Consider the following 20,251-nt stretch of genomic DNA (forward strand, 5'->3'; position numbering starts at 1 on the left):
ACTCACTCACTCACTCTTGCTCTCTCCATATTTTAATTAGTATCTTGTGAGTACAGGCCTGCAATGTTTCTATGGCTTGATAATGGCACTAATGGCATGACTTGAGGCCTTAAATTGCGGTTTTGCAGAGCAGCAATGCATCAGCTCCTAATTACCCCGGTTCTAATGTGTTTGTTGGAAATGTATAATATTTCATTGGCACATGGGTTATTACTGGGTTAATTAGATGCTCTTGAGGGACGTCTCTGTGGCATTATCTCAGGGATCTGTCATGCTGAGATGCTCTGCTCTATGCTCACTGTGCCTTTCCAAGGTGACCAGGAAGTAAGAAGGGGAATGGGGGTCTTTGAAAAAACGAGAGCTGGCTGTGTTGATTTATACCACAGCTCTAATGACGTTGTTTCTATCACGCCAGTGGCATTGATGAAGGAGGTCGAGAAATTTGTCAATCTGAGTCCAGGGTCTCTTTGCTCCACTTATGGGTTTGGGATTGTATTCATGTGCTGTTGGCTCAGGTGGTCTCATTGATTAGATTCTTCACACATCAACGCATTCCATTCGCCTTCCTTTGATAATGATTTACACACCGTTCACCAGAGACATCACCTTCATATCTTCCGACTAGATCCTGCATACGTGACTGGGACAACTGGTTCAGGCCCTTGTTCTTTGTTCTGCATGTACACCGGTGGTGTGACTTCTGAACTCGACACACCAAGAAATTATTATAATGATAAATGGTTCTACGGCAGTGCCTTTCTCTGTCCGTCATTTGAACAATGACTGTTCAGGAAAGGAGCAACACAGAAAACAAAATAAAGGAGCCTGTGACAAGTTGTGATATGTGGTAATGAGTGGTGTTTTTTGTTTTGTTTTGTTTCGTTTTTTCCCTTTTAACAGGAAATCAGACGAGGAGGTCGATATGGATAAAGTGACTGCAGCTATGGTGCTGACCAGTCTGTCCACAAGTCCTCTAGTGCGCAGTCCTCCAGTTAAAGTTATCGGTAAGTGCACAGTGCTGTTGTAAACTCTGCTCATCTGCTCAGTCTTTTTCATACATCAGCTACAGAGATAACAGCGCCGTGTGGTTTTCACTCAGCAGTTTCCTGTTTTTCGCTCTTACATAGCCTTGACGCCGAACTGAAGTTGACCCCTCTGCATGACTTGGCTGCTACTTTAACCTTTGTACCGTTTTGTTAATACTCTCTGTTTAGGTACAGTAATGTGCAAACTTCCTAAATACCATAGATTTGTTGTTATTTAAAAAATCTAATTTATATACTGTTAAAAAAAAGGAGCAAAGACCTGGGACCTGCAAAGACAGAAGCAAGTGGAAACCAATGTCTGCAGAAGAGCTGAGGCAATTTCTAAAACTAGCCAAGAGAACTGACAGAATATTTAAAGCTAAATTGTGATCAAACTAAATATTTATTCGCTTTTTTTAAATGTTTGTTGCTCCAAGGAACAGAGATTATTTTCTGTATACGGGTCAAAAATGATTCTTTTTATTATTCCAAAGGCAGTTCATGTTCTAGGAAATTGTCAATATGCATAAACATGCGTATGACACACTACATGACCATAAGTATGTGGACACCTGACTATCACGCTCATATGTAGTTCTTCCCCTAAAAGTGTATAGGATGTCTTTGTGTGCTGTAGCATTACTGTTTCCCTTCAGTGAAACTAAGGGGCTCAGATCTGTTCCAGCGTCCACTGTTAATCATCATAATCCTTGTAATGTGACAAATTTCCTAGTAAAAAAATATTCAGTGATTAAACCACCAGAATTACACTGGAGTGGAAATGTTAATCAAAATGCTACATGATTACTTTAATGGTCAGTCAAAGCAAAAATGAGAACACAATTGTAGATGCGGCGAAGGAAGAGTTTGATGAAAGATGACATGACCACTTTCCTGTTTTTCGCTCTTACATAGCCTTGACGCTGAACTGAAGTAAACCCCTCTGCATGACTTAGAACCAAACACGTCATGAACCAAAAATGTGAAACGTTACTTTAAATTTCAGCTTTAACAGGCAGAGTATGTGCTGTAGCGATAAGAATCATAGCTGTTCTGTCCATGACCAGGCCCTGACCTGCTCTCTTCCTGCAGAGGGTCTGAACGGCTCATGGAAGGATGGCGGCTTCACTCCGTCCAGTTACAGTAGCAGCGGCTTCTGGAGCTGGAGTGCTCCCAGTGACCAGTCCAACCCCTCCACGCCATCTCCGCCACTCTCAGCTGACAGTTTCAGACCGTTCCGTATGTCCAGCCTCAGCGGGCCACAGGATGACACTCTAGACGAGCAGGACACTAGCAGTCTGCTGTTTGACGAGCCCATTCCCCGCAAACGCAAGGTCAGCTGCCATCTCCTAATGTATTTCAATTTCATCTCATAACACTGTGAGACCAGCAGGTTTACTGTGAGACACTGATCTGAGGATGTTAAGTAAGGAGAGAAATACAGTTACTTTCCTATAACAGCATGTCCTGAAGTGCTTTATTCCTCTTATACTATAGCGGTTTGCCAGTGTACTGTTTATCAGCTTATAGTTAAACTTGCATCGATAAACATATCAAAACTGAAACGTAAATCGGGTTTCCTTTATAGAAATAAATCCTGCTTTTCACTCCAGGCTAGGAGATATCTGTTTTCAGCAAGTTTTTGTCCCCCGGTGGCCGAAAGGCCCGAAGGGGGATTGTGTCGTGGCAATTTCTGTCCATCCGTCCTGGGAAGGGTACTCACCTTCTGAAATCTCATCTCATTATCTCTAGCCGCTTTATCCTGTTCTACAGGGTTGCAGGCAAGCTGGAGCCTATCCCAGCTGACTACGGGCGAAAGGCGGGGTACACCCTGGACAAGTCGCCAGGTCATCACAGGGCTGACACATAGACACAGACAACCATTCACACTCACATTCACACCTACGGTCAATTTAGAGTCACCAGTTAACCTAACCTGCATGTCTTTGGACTGTGGGGGAAACCAGAGCACCCGGAGGAAACCCACGTGGACACGGGGGGAACATGCAAACTCCGCACAGAAAGGCCCTTGTCGGCCACGGGGCTCGAACCCAGGACCTTCTTGCTGTGAGGCGACAGCGCTAACCCCTACACCACCGCGCCGCCCCTTCTGAAATCAATTCTCACAATTTTTGGAGGAATTTCATGAAACTTGGCAGGATTCTTTGTTATATGTCGGTAATACGCATATTGTAATTTTCATTAAATCAGGTCACATTTTACCAGAGTTACAGCCCTTGATTAACAAAATTATACTTTGACAATTTCATGAGAGTGTGTTTTCCTTCTGAAATCAACTCCTCTCACAATTTTTGGACGAATTTCTCGAAGCTTGGCAAAAGGCCTTGTTATATGTCGGTAGTACGCATATTGTTATTTTGTTCAATTTGGTCGCATTTTATCAGAGTTGTGGCCCTTGATTAACAACCGTGTAATTTCCCAATTTCATGAAGGTGTGTTTGCCTTCTGACATCAACTCCTCTCACAATTTTTGGACGAATTTCTCGAAGCTTGGCAAAAGGCCTTGCGATTTAATTTCGTTTATGAATATTTTACCAGTTTTGACCCTTGATTAAATAACTTGTACTTTGACAATTTCATGAGGATGTACGTTCTTCTGAAATCAACTCCTCTCACAATTTGTGGAGGAATTTCACCAAACTTGCCAAACTTGGCTTTGTTATATGACAGTTACACTACCGTTCAAAAGTTTGGGGTCACTTTGAAATGTCCTTATTTTTGAAAGAAAAGCACTGTTCTTTTCAATGAAGATCACTTTAAACTAATCAGAAATCCACTCTATACATTGCTAATGTGGTAAATGACTATTCTAGCTGCAAATGTCTGGTTTTTGGTGCAATATCTCCATAGGTGTATAGAGGCCCATTTCCAGCAACTATCACTCCAGTGTTCTAATGGTACAATGTGTTTGCTCATTGCCTCAGAAGGCTAATGGATGATTAGAAAACCCTTGTACAATCATGTTAGCACAGCTGAAAACAGTTGAGCTCTTTAGAGAAGCTATAAAACTGACCTTCCTTTGAGCAGATTGAGTTTCTGGAGCATCACATTTGTGGGGTCGATTAAATGCTCAAAATGGCCAGAAAAATGTCTTGACTATATTTTCTATTCATTTTACAACTTATGGTGGTAAATAAAAGTGTGACTTTTCATGGAAAACACAAAATTGTCTGGGTGACTACGCATATTGAAATTTCGTTTAATTTGGGCAAATTTTACCAGAGTTATGCCCTTGATTATTAACAAACTTGTAGTTTGGCAATTTCATCAAGGTGTGCTTGCTTTCTGAAATCAACTTCCCTCACAATTTTTATTATCCCCCGCTGGCCGAAATGCCCAACGGGGGATTATGTCGTGGCGATGTCTGTCAAGTCAAATCAAGTTTATTTGTATAGCGCTTTTAACAATAAACATTGTCGCAAAGCAGCTTTACAGAATTTGAACGACTTAAAACATGAGCTAATTTTATCCCTAATCTATCCCCAATGAGCAAGCCTGCAGCAACGGTGGCAAGGAAAAACTCCCTCTGACGACACGAGGAAGAAACCTCGAGAGGAACCAGACTCAAAAGGGAACCCATCCTCATTTGGGCAACAACAGACAGCCTGACTATAACATTAACAGTTTTAACATGAAGTCAGTTTTGTTGATGTTATAAACTCTTCATTGATGGAAACTTGAGTGCAAAATTGTTCATGACAACTGCAGTCCTAGAGTTAGCAAGTCAACTGTAGTCTTCAGCCATAAAAGCATTAATGTAAGAGTCCAGAGTGTCCTCCAAGTGTGACTTTCGACTGTCCACATGGGGCCGTCGTCCACAGGCCCGATGCGATGAGACTCCAACCAGACACAAGGCACCAGGATGGATCAGGCAGGTCCGAGGAGCAGAAGAGGTCAGCATCTCGATCTCAGGATTGACATGTAACTCAGAAGGACAGATTTTTTTTTTTTTGGGGGGGGGGTCTGTCCGTCCATCTGTCTGTCCGTCCCAGGAAGGGTGCTCACTTTCTGAAATCAACTTCTCTCAGTTTTTGGAGGAATTTCATGAAACTTGACAGGATTCTTTGTTATATGTCGGTAATACGCATATTGCAATTTCATTCAATTCAGTTGCATTTTACCAGAGTTATGACATAGTTGCCAGTGGGGATACTGTGCTCTCGGAGCACTCTTGTTTGCCCTTGTTGGACTATGAGGATCGACTCTTTATAAATGCACCTGATCAGTACTTAAAGAAGCTGGACGCTATTTATCACTGTGCCTTACGTTTTATCACTGGCTGCGGCAATCTTGTACATCACTGTACTCTGTATAATATAGCAAATTGTCCATCTCTGTCTGTTTGCAGACTTACACACTGGTTGATTTTTGTTTATAAATCTGTTCTTAGGCTAGCTCCTCCTTAATCTTTCTTTATAGTTGCATCTAAAACAAAATCCACACGGCCTGCGCTCTAATAACACAATACAGATGTTGGTCCCTGGAGTGAGAACAGACTTCGGAAAAAAGGCTTTTGAATATTCTGCTCCTTCGTCCTGGAATCATTTACAAAGGGACTTGAAACTGTCAAAGCTGATAACCCTGGGTGAATTTAAACCCGTTCTAAAAGATAGAGAAAATACCTCTCGTGTTCAGTGCACTTGCTTTTAAAATTCTATTTATGTCTCATTCACTCACACCTACGGTCAATTTTAGAGTCACCAGTTAACCTAACCTGCATGTCTTTGGACTGTGGGGGAAACCGGAGCACCCGGAGGAAACCCACACGGACAACATGCAAACTCTGCACAGAAAGGCCCTCGCCGGCCACGGGGCTCGAACCCAGGACCTTCTTGCTGTGAGGCGACAGCGCTAACCACTATACCACCATGCCACCCCTTCTATTTATGTCTTTAATTGAATTCTTAACCTTGAGCTTTTATGGCATTTTAACTGAACACTATTTTATCTGTAATCATCTGTAATGTTGCACCAGGTGTATTTTATCTCTTTGTATGGATGTATTTATATTGTAATACTGTTTATGATGCCGTCTTGGCCAGGTCACAATTCGAAAAGAGATTTTCATCTCTGAGTATTTTACCTGGTTAAATAAAGGATGCTGATGGATTGATTGACATTTAATGTTATGGAGTGTCTGTGAAACAAGTTAAAGTGACACAGGTCGATGTATTAAAAAGATGAATAGTATCCTATGGGGGCGGCACGGTGGTGTAGTGGTTAGCGTTGTCGCCTCACAGCAAGAAGGTCCGGGTTTGAGCCCCGTGACCGGCGAGGGCCTTTCTGTGCGGAGTTTGCATGTTCTCCCCGTGTCCGCGTGGGTTTCCTCCGGGTGCTCCGGTTTCCCCCACAGTCCAAAGACATGCAGGTTAGGTTAACTGGTGACTCTAAATTGACCGTAGGTGTGAATGTGAGTGTGAATGGTTGTCTGTGTCTATGTGTCAGCCCTGTGATGAGCTGGCGACTTGTCCAGGGTGTACCCCGCCTTTCGCCCGTAGTCAGCTGGGATAGGCTCCAGCTCGCCTGCGACCCTGTAGAACAGGATAAAGCGGCTAGAGATGAGATGAGATGAGTATCCTATGGAGCTAGAATAACCTCTAGGTACTTGAATCACACACTATATTGCCCGCTGCCTCATACCTGTGAAGGAGAATGAGCTGGAAAAACAACGCACACTAGTGTTTACACTTGGGTACGGAAACGGCCGAAGTTTATGCTTATTATAATGAGTGAGGTCGCAACAAACATGGCGGACCCAGCAGCCTCTGACACAGAAGTGAGCGCTCAAGAGCCTTCAAGCTCACAGGTATGTTTAGAATTGAAATATTTAAATTATCACCTGTGTAAAAATGGATGTTTCTCAAAGTGCAAACTCTCGTCAGTCAGCTGTCCAACAGTATCTTGGCAAAGTTGGCATCAGATGCCACATTTGTTTTTGCCTTTTCGGCCATCCATCGGGAAAACTGGCCAGCAGTATTTACTCAGCTTGTCTGGTGTGTTTTTTCCCTTCTTTTTTCTGGCACATTTTGCCTCTGACAATGTCAGATACTTCCTTAAAATCGTCTTTTTTGTTGTTGTTGTTGTTGTTGTTTCGATTTATGAGTTTTCGTTTGATCAGGGCGATCCGCCATGTTTGCTGTGGCTCCGCGGTCGTGACCTCTGACCTGCACATGACCTCACGTGACTTTTCCGAACTGGCTGCCAAGCGGTTTGTAAACAGACTAACACGTGGTTAGGATGTCCCGCATTAGGAAATAAAATGTATTGAAACATACATGCATACCAGCTATGGGGATGGGTATCAGTTCAAACAATTCAGAAAGGGGAGTGGATTAAATGATTCCTGAACCAGCGCATCGACCTGTCTCGCTTTAAATCTTGTTGTCACGTACATTACAACAGCTATAAAAGGTCTTTCTATCACTTCCTCTTGAAGTTAATAAGACAGAAATGCTGTGTGTTCCCAATAAATCATAACGTACAGCATTCGGAAAACTTAAAGAAACAGCTTACTAAGGGCAGAAACTGGAGACTCCTTTATTAAAAGTTGTCTCCTCACAGAAAACTTTTGCCTTATCAACAATTATACTTGATTAAATAACATGGTCTTAACCTGTTTATTATTAGACTTGGATTATGTGGAGCGCCTGCAATATAAAGTTGTGGAGCGCCTGCAATATAAAGTGCGTCTCTGCGAGTTAACTGTTACTATAGAAACAGTAACACGACCTTGCAGACATTATTGAGAGAGCTGCTGTTATAGAAAACCACTCGATGCCTTTGACGAATCAGAATCGAGTGTTCAGCAGTGCCGTGGTATACAATATTATTGTCGTTCTGAAAGAGAGACACTTGTTTATTGTAATGGAGCCCTGCATGTGTGTGTATTTTTATGACATTATGCACAATGAGCCTTGCCTCCTCAGTATTGTGTGGTGAAAGCGATAGCGGCATCATTGTGTTTGAGCCCATGTTAACGGCGGGGTGAGTTTAACGCCACATCCTGTGTTTGCTGCTGTTTTCTTCAACGTGTGAAGTTCACATCACTTCCAGAGACCCAAGTGAAGTGGTTAGAAATGCAGTGCGAAATAGCAATCTGCACCACACACACACACACATACAGAGATGTGAAAGCAGAGTGAGAAAGTCGCTCGCTCTGCTCTTCTCCCTCTCTCTCCCCATTTTCATCTACTTTATCTCCCTATTCTACGCACAGACAGAACGCTTGCAGGAATGAATGCCTCCTTTATCTACACTATTGTCCCGCCGTCTTCTCACAGCCGCAGGATTCTAGGACAGCATCAGTGCTGGTGTTTGTCATATCCATGCTGTCATTATCCTCTAACAACCCAGTCATCTGTCCTGCTTAATTACACAGGAACCATGCATTCATGTGCCTGCTGTTAAAATAAATGATCTTAATATCCTCCCATATAAACATTAATCCCATTTATATATTTATACCGATCAATAATGCCCTCAAAGCCAGTGGTTTTCAAAGCAGGGACTCCGAGGGGTCTGGGAAGATAGCCAGGGGGTCTGTGATTTAAAAAAAATTTTTTTCATTTTGTTACGGTGATGTTACATAGGTTACCGTATTATCAAGGTTATTATATTTATTATTGACTTATAGTTATTGGGCTCATTTTTTAACTGGGGTTTTAAAGCCCTTTAGTGTTGCACAAAATTATTTGACTTGTACTGATATCATGATTTTATATATATATATATATATATATATATATATATATACACACACACATCCATTCATGGATTATCTGTAGCCGTTTATCCTGTACAGGGTCGCAGGCAAGCTGGAGCCTATCCCAGCTGACTATGGGTGAGAGGCGGGGTACACCCTGGACAAGTCACCAGATAATTGCAGGGCTGACACATAAAGACAAACAATCATCCACACACATTCACACCTACGGTCAATTTAGAGCCACCAATTAGCCTAATCTGCATGTCTTTGAACTGTGGGGGAAACCAGAGCACCCGGAGGAAACCCACGCGGAAACAGGGAGAACATACATACTCCACATAGAAAGGCCCTCATTGACCGCTGGGATCCAATCCAGGACCTTCTTTCTGTGAGGCAACAGTGCTAACCACTGTGCCGCCCCTTTTGTATTTTATTTATATATATATATATATATATATATATATATATATATATATATATATATATATATATCCTTCTCACCCCCGGCGGGGGGGTGGTATCCATGTCATCCTCAAGCTCGGGTCCTCTACCAGAGGCCTGGGAGTCTGAGGGTTCTGCGCAGTATCTTCGATGTTCCTAGGACTGCGCTCTTCTGGACTGAGGCTTCAGATGTTGTTCCTGGGATTTGCTGGAGCCACTCTCCCAGTTTGGGGGTTACTGCCCCAAGTGCCCCCACTACCACGGGGATCACGCAACCCTTGACCTTCCACATCTGTTCCAGCTGCTCTTTCAACCCTTGATACTTCTCAAGTTTCTCATGTTCCTTCTTCCTGATGTTGGCGTCAGCTGGGATCGCCACATCTATCACCACCACCCTCTTCTGCTCTTTGTCCACCACCACTATGTCCGGTTGGTTAGCCAGGATCTGTTTGTCAGTCTGGAAGATGAAGTCCCACAGAACCTTGGCCCTGTTGTTCTTAGCCACCGTACTTCTATTCCATACTGGTTGCAGATGTTCCTGTATACTATCCCAGCCACTTGGTTGTGCCTCTCCACGTACGCTGATCCAGCTAGCATCTTACACCCTGCTACTATGTGCTGGACTGTTTCAGGGGCTTCTTTGCACAGTTTGCATCTTGGGTCTGATCTACTCTGGTAGATCCTGGCCTCTATGGCTTTTGTGCTTATGGTCTGTTCTTGTGCTGCCATGATTAGTGCCTCTGTGCTGTCTGTCAGTCCTGCATTATCCAGCCACTGGTAGGATTTCTTGATATCAGCCACTTCCTCTATCTGACGGTGGTACATGCCATGTAGGGGTTTGTCCCTCCAGGTTGTCTGTTCCTCCTCCTCTGCAAACTGGCCAAAGGAGGAGATAGAAGCCACAGATATATATATATATATATATATATATATATATATATATATATATATATATATATATATATATATATATAAAACAGTTATTCCATGAAATTGAGTCTTACATGAGCTGATAGCCGACGAGGTGCGTCTGACGTTACAAAGCCTCATATTTTGTATTGCATTTCTGGTTTTGACCCTGTTTGTGTTTTTGGACTGTGAGTATTGGATTACCTCTGATATTCTGTCTGTGTCCTTGAACAAGGGCACCTAACCCATAACTGCTCCCCGGTGCTGTAGCATAGCTGCCCACTGCTCTGGGTATGTGTGTGTGCTCATTGCTCACTTGTGTGTGCATGTGTGTGTTCACTGCTTCAGATGGGTTAAATGCAGAGGTTAAATTTCACTGTGTGCTTAAGTCTGTGCTTGAGTGTACGTGTGACAGATAAAGGCTTCTTGGCTTGGCTTCTTACATGACAGAAACTGGCAACTGTCCAGCAAGCTAGTGGACTAATAAAACTGTTTAAACTAGTTTTATATGAAATTGTCATTAATATTTTCCATAAAATGTGTTAGTAAATAATCCCACCTTATTTATTAAAAAGCAAATTAAAAATAAGCACTTTATAAAAACCCATCTATCTTATATAAATTAAGATGTAAATTTTGTTGTCTGGTGGTCAAGTGTTTATGAGATACATTGCCTTGCACGTACAGTCGGGTACCCTGTGGTGGTATATATTCGTCGAACGTACGGACATCGTACAGTCGCGAAAGCCATCAAAAATCAGGCTGATGTATTACCATATTCTCTGAAGTATGGGGCACTGCTCCACGCGCTTTGTGCTCTGCTATTATAGTGATATTAAACTGATATGACTCGTATTATACTGACATTATACTAATATACTGATTTGTCTTGTATTATACTGATATCATACTGATATACAGAACTTGAAAACTGGTCTGGAAATGGTCTGGAAAGTTGGTATGTGTTGATTAAGTAATGTATTTGTGCCTTTTGATACTAAGAAATGTGAGAAATTTAAATTTTTGCTCACCTGGACCAAAGGTCCGGTGGTTTATGTCATGGGCTGCTGAGGTCAGTGTAAAGAGGTAGGGTTGGTTTCCTGCAGCAGAACTTGAAAAATGTGACAAATAATATCTTGAAACTTGGTATATAGTTGGTATATAGGGCGGGGGATATACAGTAGATAACTCCGTCGTCTTGTTTATAATTAACATTCATTTCTCCTCTGTGATGTATAAATGAGAGTTAAGATCAGTTTTATATTACACAAATAAAGCCATTTGGTGAAACTTTGAAGAAGAGAGTGTACCGATTTAATGTTTACCTAATTAGCATAATTAACACTGATTAAATACTAATTTGCATAATTTTATTTTTTACTGATTTTTCAAACTTTGTATTGAGTATACAACCATCTATGTGCATGCCAATTTCCATGTAAATATCTTGAAAAATAGAAATGTTATTAAGAAAAAAAAAATTTGCTCTCATTCGTTAATGAGGCCCATTTTGGACCCTGTGATCCTAATACATATTACAGCAGTTTTCTAAAAATTAAGCCGTTTTTTTTCAATCTTTGATTTGTAATATCTCAAGAACGGATAAACATACTTTAATTCTGTAAAAAGTATGTTGTTTAGCATTCAATTCTGAATTCAATGAGCAGTTTCAAGCAATTTGGATTGAATTTGAATATTCACCTGATGCGCCTAGTAACAGGAAATCAGTCTTCCATTCCTCGCATCTACTGTCCTCCCAAACAAACCAGGTCTACCAGTAACTCAAATGTCATTAAATATGTAACACCTAAGTGTAAGTCATCTATCTACCAACATTCATTTACTGTATGAACCAGGGCTCGACATTAAGGACTGCCCGATTGCCCGGGGCAAGTGAAGCATGCATTCGGGCAAATGGGATATGTCCCCGACATGCCCGACCGGGCAAGTTGGAATGAGCATATATTACGAACTAGCACCACAAAAATGAGGCTTTTTGATCTTTTATTTCAGTACCTAAAAGTGTCCCTCACTACATATCCGCCATTATGTCTTGGCTGTTTTCTTAGTCTCGGTTTCATTTACTGCGTTGCAAGTTATTTTATATACCCCTGCTGTTGTAGTATGGTACGCATACTGTTTATAGACCTCTTGTGCATGACGTCACGCATCACGTGATAATTACAGCTGGGGTCAGACAGACACCGTCTTTCATGCAAGCAAGGCTTAATCTGTCTTCAATATGGTTAATTTTTGTGCTCTTTTTGCTTGTTCAAACAGAGAAATAGGTAAAAAGCATTACCGTCTCCCCACTAACAAGAAAAATGTTAATAAATAGAAGCAAATGCTTCAAGAACAACGAGGAAACGAGTGGTTAAAGAATACGAAAAGAGGAACTCAGCCTGAAAACTCCAGAGAAATTCATGATTGTATTTAAAATGCATTTTACAAAAACAAAGTCGGAAGTGAGTATGGAAGAGTTTGCTTAAGAATCTCATTTTATTTTTTTCTGCTCGCATTCGAGTCAGCTCCTTCATGAAAGTGTTTGATTTTCTTACAGGTGAAGCCGCTTCCTTATTCGACACAGAAAACCCAGACTGGTTTCAAACAACTCGGGCATAAAAAACTCAACAAGAAGTGACATGCGCGATAAATCCTGAAAGAACAGAGCAGATTATGAGCAGAGAGAGCTGGAGCTTTGTTTCTGTTATCAGAGGAACACAGTCCTGTGCAAAATATTTATATATCTTTTTTTGTTGTTGTTATATCATCCACCTCTAGGTTTATTTAAAAAAAAAAAAAAATCCCCTGCCCTGTCGTGAAAGACCGGCTGCACTGATTCAGTTACAGGTTGCCAGGTCTGTATAAAACACCCACAATCTACACACTAAACAATCATTTTAAACTCAAACATTATCTTGTCTGTCATGACGAAGTGCGGGGTTTTTTTTTAAACCTAGAGGTGGATGATTTAAAAAAAAAAAAAATATATATATATATATATATATATATATATATATATATATATATATATTTTTTCTTTCTCAAACACAGTACTGTTCAAAAGTCTTGGCACCCTATTGTTTTCTTCATACAAACTTTGTTATAGAGTTCTATTTTATGATTTCTACATTATCGAGTAATGAACCTACAGTCTGAGAGAGTTCGACACAAACGCACTGAACTTTACAACAGCTGCATGCATGTGAAATGGAAATAAATTGACTAAGGCAGGAAAAACTATTTTGGATAAAATTGTTATTGTCCGTTACAAGTAAAAAGTAACCAATAACCAAACTTAATAATAAACTTAATCAATAACCAAAATTCAACTCGGTGTGTGATCTTCATTTTATTTTGCAATTCACAACTATTCTGTGGATTTCCTCAAAAAAAAAGTAGTACTCGCAAAATAGGGGGAAAGTGATCATATTGGGGGGCAAGTGGGAATTTACCCCCACTTGCCCCCCAGGGCAAGTGGGTTTAAAAGTTAATGTCGAGCCCTGAGAACCACTAGAATCTGGAACATTTCATCTGATGAACTGAACCTTACTATGGTTAACTTGAGCTCATTCAAAGCTGTTGTGTTACATTACTATTTTAGATCATTGTGAGCTATTTACGACCCTGAAAACCCTAGAACCTTTAAGACTATTTGCCTTAAGTGTAATACCTCATGTAGCCTTACACTGCCTTTAAGCTGCTGCTATTGATTTTATAATTTTTCTTAGTTATATTACGGGCCCGCAGTAATTGGCCTACCATGGCTGTTACAGTTACCCTGCCTTACATTGTTTTCTTATGTAAAGTTATTTGGCAAAGCAAGCAGGCAAATAAATAAATAGGGGGCGGCATGGTGGTGTAGTGGTTAGCGCTGTCGCCTCACAGCAAGAAGGTCCTGGGTTCGAGCCCAGCGGCCGGCGAGGGCCTTTCTGTGTGGAGTTTGCATGTTCTTCCCGTGTCCGCGTGGGTTTCCTCCGGGTGCTCCGGTTTCCCCCACAGTCCAAAGACATGCAGGTTAGGTTAACTGGTGTCCCTAAATTGACCGTAGGTGTGAATGTGAGTGTGAATGGTTGTCTGTGTCTAAGCCCATGTTTACATTAGACCGTATCAGCGGATCATCAGATTAACGTTTTTAAAACGATTAGTGTGCACACAGCAACACCAATACACGATTTGCGTGCACACAGCAACGCCAATACACGGATACGCTCGGCTCCGCAGGCATCCTGCGCTCCAAATCACTCCGCCCTGAACAGCGAGTGCCCTCTGGAGGGTGCGCACTCCGGCCTTGCGCAGCTCACAGAGCGCGCGAGTGAAGTGCACGAGCTGTGATTCGGGACTGAGCCGCTGTGTGTGTGATCCCAGCGCATATCACTTACCACTTGCAAGTGGAAGGATGGCAAGCCTAAAGACAATCATAACTACACAATGGGCAGTATTTGCATCAGTATTTGCAGTATTTTCATACTTTTATACTCTTTAATGAAAGGTGATACAAGGCGGAAGTCCGCGCCGTTTTTCAGCAGTCGCGTCACATGACCAACGCCAGCGAATCAGGAAGGTGGATGTCACAGTGACGTTGTCCAATGAGACGCCAGCTAGAGCTCAGCACAGCGTATCCGCGTATCTCAATGTTTACACAGCACCGGACCAGACACGATCTGGATTGAATACGTGGACGCTGGCGGATTCCCGTTTCCAGGCGGTTTAATGTAAACGAACAGTGCATCCGCGAAGAAAACGAGACAGATACGGTCTAATGTAAACGTAGCCTATGTGTCAGCCCTGTGATGACCTGGCAACTTGTCCAGGGTGTACCCCGCCTTTCGCCCGTAGTCAGCTGGGATAGGCTCCAGCTTGCCTGCGACCCTGTAGAACAGGATAAAGCGGCTAGAGATAATGAGATGAGATAAATAAATAGGTTTTGTTTATTCGTTTGTTTTGAGAAATAAGTGCTTGAAAGATGCCAAATTATCTGCCTACACAATGGCAAATTTCCTTGAAGTAAAAAAAATATGTCCAGAAATAAGCTTAATAATCTTTAAATAAAACAATGTCACTGTATATTCAAAATGCTTTTACTATCATTTTTTGCAGTGTGTTATGATGAGTGAATGTGCTTTGGTGGTTTTCGGGGGGTTAATTAAGTGTTGGCTCTTGGCAGTGGGACTTGCTTTGTTATTGTTCGTGCTCTCAGAGGACACGGGCCACTTTTTATACCAGACTAAAACAAAGAGCTCCTTATGGAAATGAAATTAGTGCCTTGACAAAGTAAACACACAACTCTATTAAAATAGCATGCATCCAGGTGGAGAAAAGCATTACAATATGGAGTAAATCCCAAAAGGGTATGCTGGTATTGGAAAATAATTAACAACGCCTTGTGGATCAGAATAACTGTTAGCACCGTGAAGTTGATTATTTTCCTACGTCATGTCCTGAAGTGTTTTATTCCACTTATACCGCAGCAATATGCCAGTTGCACCATCTCATCTCATCTCATTATCTCTAGCCGCTTTATCCTGTTCTACAGGGTCGCAGGCAAGCTGGAGCCTATCCCAGCTGACTACGGGCGAAAGGCGGGGTACACCCTGGACAAGTCGCCAGGTCATCACAGGGCTGACACAGAGACACAGACAACCATTCACACTCACATTCACACCTACGCTCAATTTAGAGTCACCAGTTAACCTAACCTGCATGTCTTTGGACTGTGGGGGAAACCCATGTGGACACGGGGAGAACATGCAAACTCCGCACAGAAAGGCCCTCGCCGGCCACGGGGCTCGAACCCGGACCTTCTTGCTGTGAGGCGACAGCGCTAACCACTACACCACCGTGCTGCCCCCCAGTTGCACCAATTTGTATTAATTAAAGAAGACCACATCGTGGTTGTTATCCGTTTTTAGTTAAAGCTATAAACAGTGGATTTATCTTACAGCTGGAGCTGCAGTCAGATTAAACTAATCAACTCATAGTGACCAAGCAGAACAGATGATACAGCAGTGCTGTGGTATAAAGAAGGTATTTCTGCACCAGCTTGTAAACCCTCAGTATATAAAACTCGGGGACTTTTTTTTTTTTTTTCCTTCCTGTAATTGTAAATCTACAGATGTGTATAACATCACATTGATATACAGCATGTCACTTTCACTACACAGCAATTACAAACAAATGACTTTCGAGATTGTGTGTGTGTGTGTGTGTGCGTGCGCATACTGGTCCATTTCTGCCTGCGCTGTTGATAGCTAATGGATGAGAAAGACGATGGTGTTTCTTTTTCCTCAGGCTTTTGTGTCTTTGTGAAGTCTAGCACGCAAAGGAAAAGCAGAATGGATTAGTGTGGTCACTGTGTCACTTTGCACTTGTGTTTCGAGCAGAACTCCATGAAGGTGATGTTCAAGTGTTTGTGGAAGAACTGCGGCAAGGTGCTGAGTACTGCAGCAGGAATCCAGAGACACATCCGCACCGTACACCTTGGGTAAGAACACGTGAACAAATTATTATAAAAAGTTCACTGTCCACATAAAATAAATGCTGTCTATGAAAGACACTTCAGCTGAAACCTAAACAGCTTATTATTCAGTGGGTGGTAAAAGAGAGCAACTGGACTTGCTTGAAGATTCTTGAAGACGTTTCACCTCTCATCCGAAAGGCTTCTGAAGAAGCCTTTCGGATGAGAGGTGAAACGTCTTCAAGAATCTTCAAGCAAGTCCAGTTGCTCTCTTTTACCACCCACAGTTTACCATGACCTGGATGACTGGGAATCTTCACAGACAAGCTTATTATTCACAAAATATGATCGCTACATAGAGGCAGTAGAGCTCTGTTTGAGATTCAGCTCCATAAATTTAGGCAACATGTATCAATACCCTTACAAAAAAGAAGTTTATTCAAGTGTGCTTCTAGTATATTTCTTTTAAACTAAAAATAAGAGAGTGGGGGCGTTGTGGCTCAGGTGGATAAGGCGCCATGCCATAAATCCGGGGACCCGGGTTCGATTCCAGCCCAAGGTCATTTCCCGATCCCTCCCCGTCTCTCTCTCTCCCGCTCATTTCCTGTCTTTACACTGTCCTATCCAATAAAGGTGAAAAAAAGCCCAAAAAAATAAGAGAGTATGCTTTCAGTTTGCTTTTTATTTACTTATCAGAGAGATACTTAATAAAGTTATACATAAGTATACTTGGCTTATACTGAAAAGTATATAGAAAAGTCTAAGTATATTAAGCTTATACTTGAACTTTTGATCAAGAGATACTTAACGAAAGTGTAATAAAGTATTAAAATATTTGTGCCTTATGTTTAAGTGGACTTGCACTGTAGTTGTGCTTCAGCTTTGTTGACTTTTAGGTATGTCTGTGATTCCATATAAGGTTTTTCTCCTGAGTGGGATAATTAAATTTTTTTTATTTATTTCTTTTTCTTTAGAGCTTGGATGTCAATTTCAGTGGTCATTGCCATGTTTTTATACTTTGGTATTTAATACAGTGTTGCTTTAAATTTTGATTTTTAAAGAAAATGAATATATTCTTAATCCTGAGTATCTGTTATTTTGTGAATTCCTGCCTTTATAACTTCATTGTAACTTAAGGTACAAAACAGAGGTGGCGGCCTGAAGTTTTGGATTGGGGGGGGGCGACGTGTTGTGCACCGAAGGCGTGCCAAATCTAGGGGGGTCCAGGGGCATGCTCCCCCCCAGGAAATTTTGGAATTTTTAACCCTCGAAAATGCTATTTCCTGCATTTTGAGAGGCAAATTTTGGTGGAGTAAAGCTAAGTTTAATGTCTGTATTAGAGTACATTTTGTCCATGTATTTTTTTTCTATATGAAACAGAATCAATGACGTAATTACGTCTACTTAGTATCGTTGAGAGGATAACACCCTCTTACCCATGGGTTTGGTACTTTCTACAGTGTTTACATGTGAGTAAATACACATACAACATTCAAATGTACCTCGCTTAATTGAAGGAATCAAAGTAGCGCATTCTCTCGTCATTGAAAGACGAGAAGGCAGCAGCAATAGGGGTCAAGTCCATGGTGTCCAGGATATCTTTATGTACATGTAGCAATGTACAGTTAAGTCGTTGTTCGGTCATCAAAGACCAATGGTATGTCAACACCCTTTTCAAGGTGGAAAAAGCTCTTTCAGATGTTACGGATGCTGCCGGGATGAAGGGACACAGTGGGATTTAATAAAGGAAAACAAAGGTACACAGCGGGCTGTTTATTCACACTACTCTCTCCTTTTCTTCCTTGAAAATAGTCAAAGGACTCCCATCGTAACTTGGGGGGGCACAGCCCCCCCCCCCCCAACATAATTTTGCGACTGCAAAATACTTAAGTTGTCTACTGGTAGTGTGTGTGTGAGGTAAAGGTTAGGGCTAGAAAACTAATAGTATACCTAGAAGGGTAATTGCAGTATACTTCAAAACTAAAAAGTGGACTAGATGTATATAACCAGTAACTAATAGTATATTTCCAATATGCTATAAAGTATACTTTTATAAACTAAAAAGTGGACTAGAAGTGTGTAACGAGTAAACCAATAGTATATTTCCAGTATACTACAAAGTATACTTTAGTAAACTAAAAAGTGGACTAGAAGTATAAAACAAGTAAACTCCTAGTATATTTCCAGTATACTGTGAAGTATGCTTTTGTGAACTAAAGAGTGAACTACAAGTATAGAACTAGTAAACTATTAGTATGCAAGTTTACTTGTGGTATGCTTGCAGTACAAAATAAAAAATACTAGTTGTATACTCAAAGTATACTTTTTATAAACTAAAAGTGGGCCAATTTAGTCCCAAGAAGTATTAGATTAGTTTACTTATCAATGTACTTACAGTATACTTGTATCAGTATACTTGGTACACAAAAGTATACGAAAGGAAATATACTTACTTAAAGTGAACTTGAAGTACTGGTATACTTCTTTTTGATAAGGGTACCTAATGGCCCTTTTCCACTGCCTGGTACCAGCTCAACTCGACTCTTCTGGGCTGCACGGTGGTGTAGTGGTTAGCACTGTCACCTCACAGCAAGAAGATTCTGGGTTTGTGCATGTATCATTATTTGGAAAATGTCTAAAAGTTGGTTGTTCATCGCAGAGCTCTGTTAACATTACTAACAGATACAGTACACAGTGGAGTACCGTTATAACACAGTGTTTGGGAGCCAAAGAATCCGACCATGTTAGAACGGTATGGAAAATCTGGCATGGCTTGAGTAGAAAACATTCTATGAGCTTTATTTTTTAGATAAACCAGTCCCCTGAAGATATCCGACGAAGAAATTGCAAGAATCGTTATTACGATCGTTTTTACCATGCTGATAACTTTTTTAAATTGTTGACCATCAATGTAACAAATAATATGTAATAAAATATTTAGTTGCCTGTCACATCTACGCCTGCAAAGAAATGCTGTAGACCAAAAATGGCTTAAAAATAATGAAATTAAATGTTTTAACATTAAAAAAATATAGTATAAACAGTAATCAGTAAGCCATAATAAATGAAACAAAGTCAGTATTTGTGTGAGACGACCCTTTGCTTTAAAAAAAAAAAGTAGTCTCGGGTACAGTGAGTGCAGTTTGATAAGGAACTGAGCTGTAGGTTTTACTGAGCATCTTACAGAACCAGCCCCAGTTCTTCTGGACACTTTGACTGTCACACTCGCTTCTTCATTTTGCACCAAAACCCAGCAGCCTTCATTATGATTTCTTTTTTAATCTGAAAAGTGACCTCTGATGTAATATGCTGCTCAGATACAAACTTTGTTTTTTCCTGTAACATTTAATTTTGTTTTGGAAACGAACGTTTGGACTCTAAAATGTTTTTGTACCGACTTGGTAATGTAGAAGTCATAAAATAGAAATCTATAACAAAGTTTGTATGGGAAAAAAAAATAGGGTCCCTAAGACTTTTGCACAGTACTGTGTATGCGCATATACAGGTAGTCGTCAACTTACGACCGATCGACTTTACGACCATCCAGTTATGACTGGCAAGTGTTTCCCAGCTGAGCGTACGACAGTTTCCGCCCCAGCTCCCGGCAGCGCCCAGCATCCAGCCAGTGTTGCCAGATACTGCTGATGGTTTCCAGCCCAAAATATGTTCAAAACCCACCAAAATGCACTTAAA

General features: G+C 41.2%; 1 protein-coding gene across 2 annotated transcripts in view; it reads left to right on the plus strand.

The window, feature by feature from the left end:
• Positions 1-20,251, plus strand: part of znf704 (zinc finger protein 704) — a 152,641-nt gene that overhangs the window by 111,212 nt on the left and 21,178 nt on the right. For both annotated transcript variants that reach the window (XM_060942724.1, XM_060942723.1), the window contains exons 3-5: positions 901-1,004; positions 2,118-2,359; positions 16,485-16,585. In XM_060942724.1, the coding sequence (XP_060798707.1) occupies positions 901-1,004; positions 2,118-2,359; positions 16,485-16,585 (447 nt within the window). The remainder of the gene's footprint in view (positions 1-900; positions 1,005-2,117; positions 2,360-16,484; positions 16,586-20,251) is intronic.

Source organism: Neoarius graeffei, chromosome 16 (assembly GCF_027579695.1).
Source record: "Neoarius graeffei isolate fNeoGra1 chromosome 16, fNeoGra1.pri, whole genome shotgun sequence".
Classification (NCBI taxonomy): domain Eukaryota; kingdom Metazoa; phylum Chordata; class Actinopteri; order Siluriformes; family Ariidae; genus Neoarius; species Neoarius graeffei.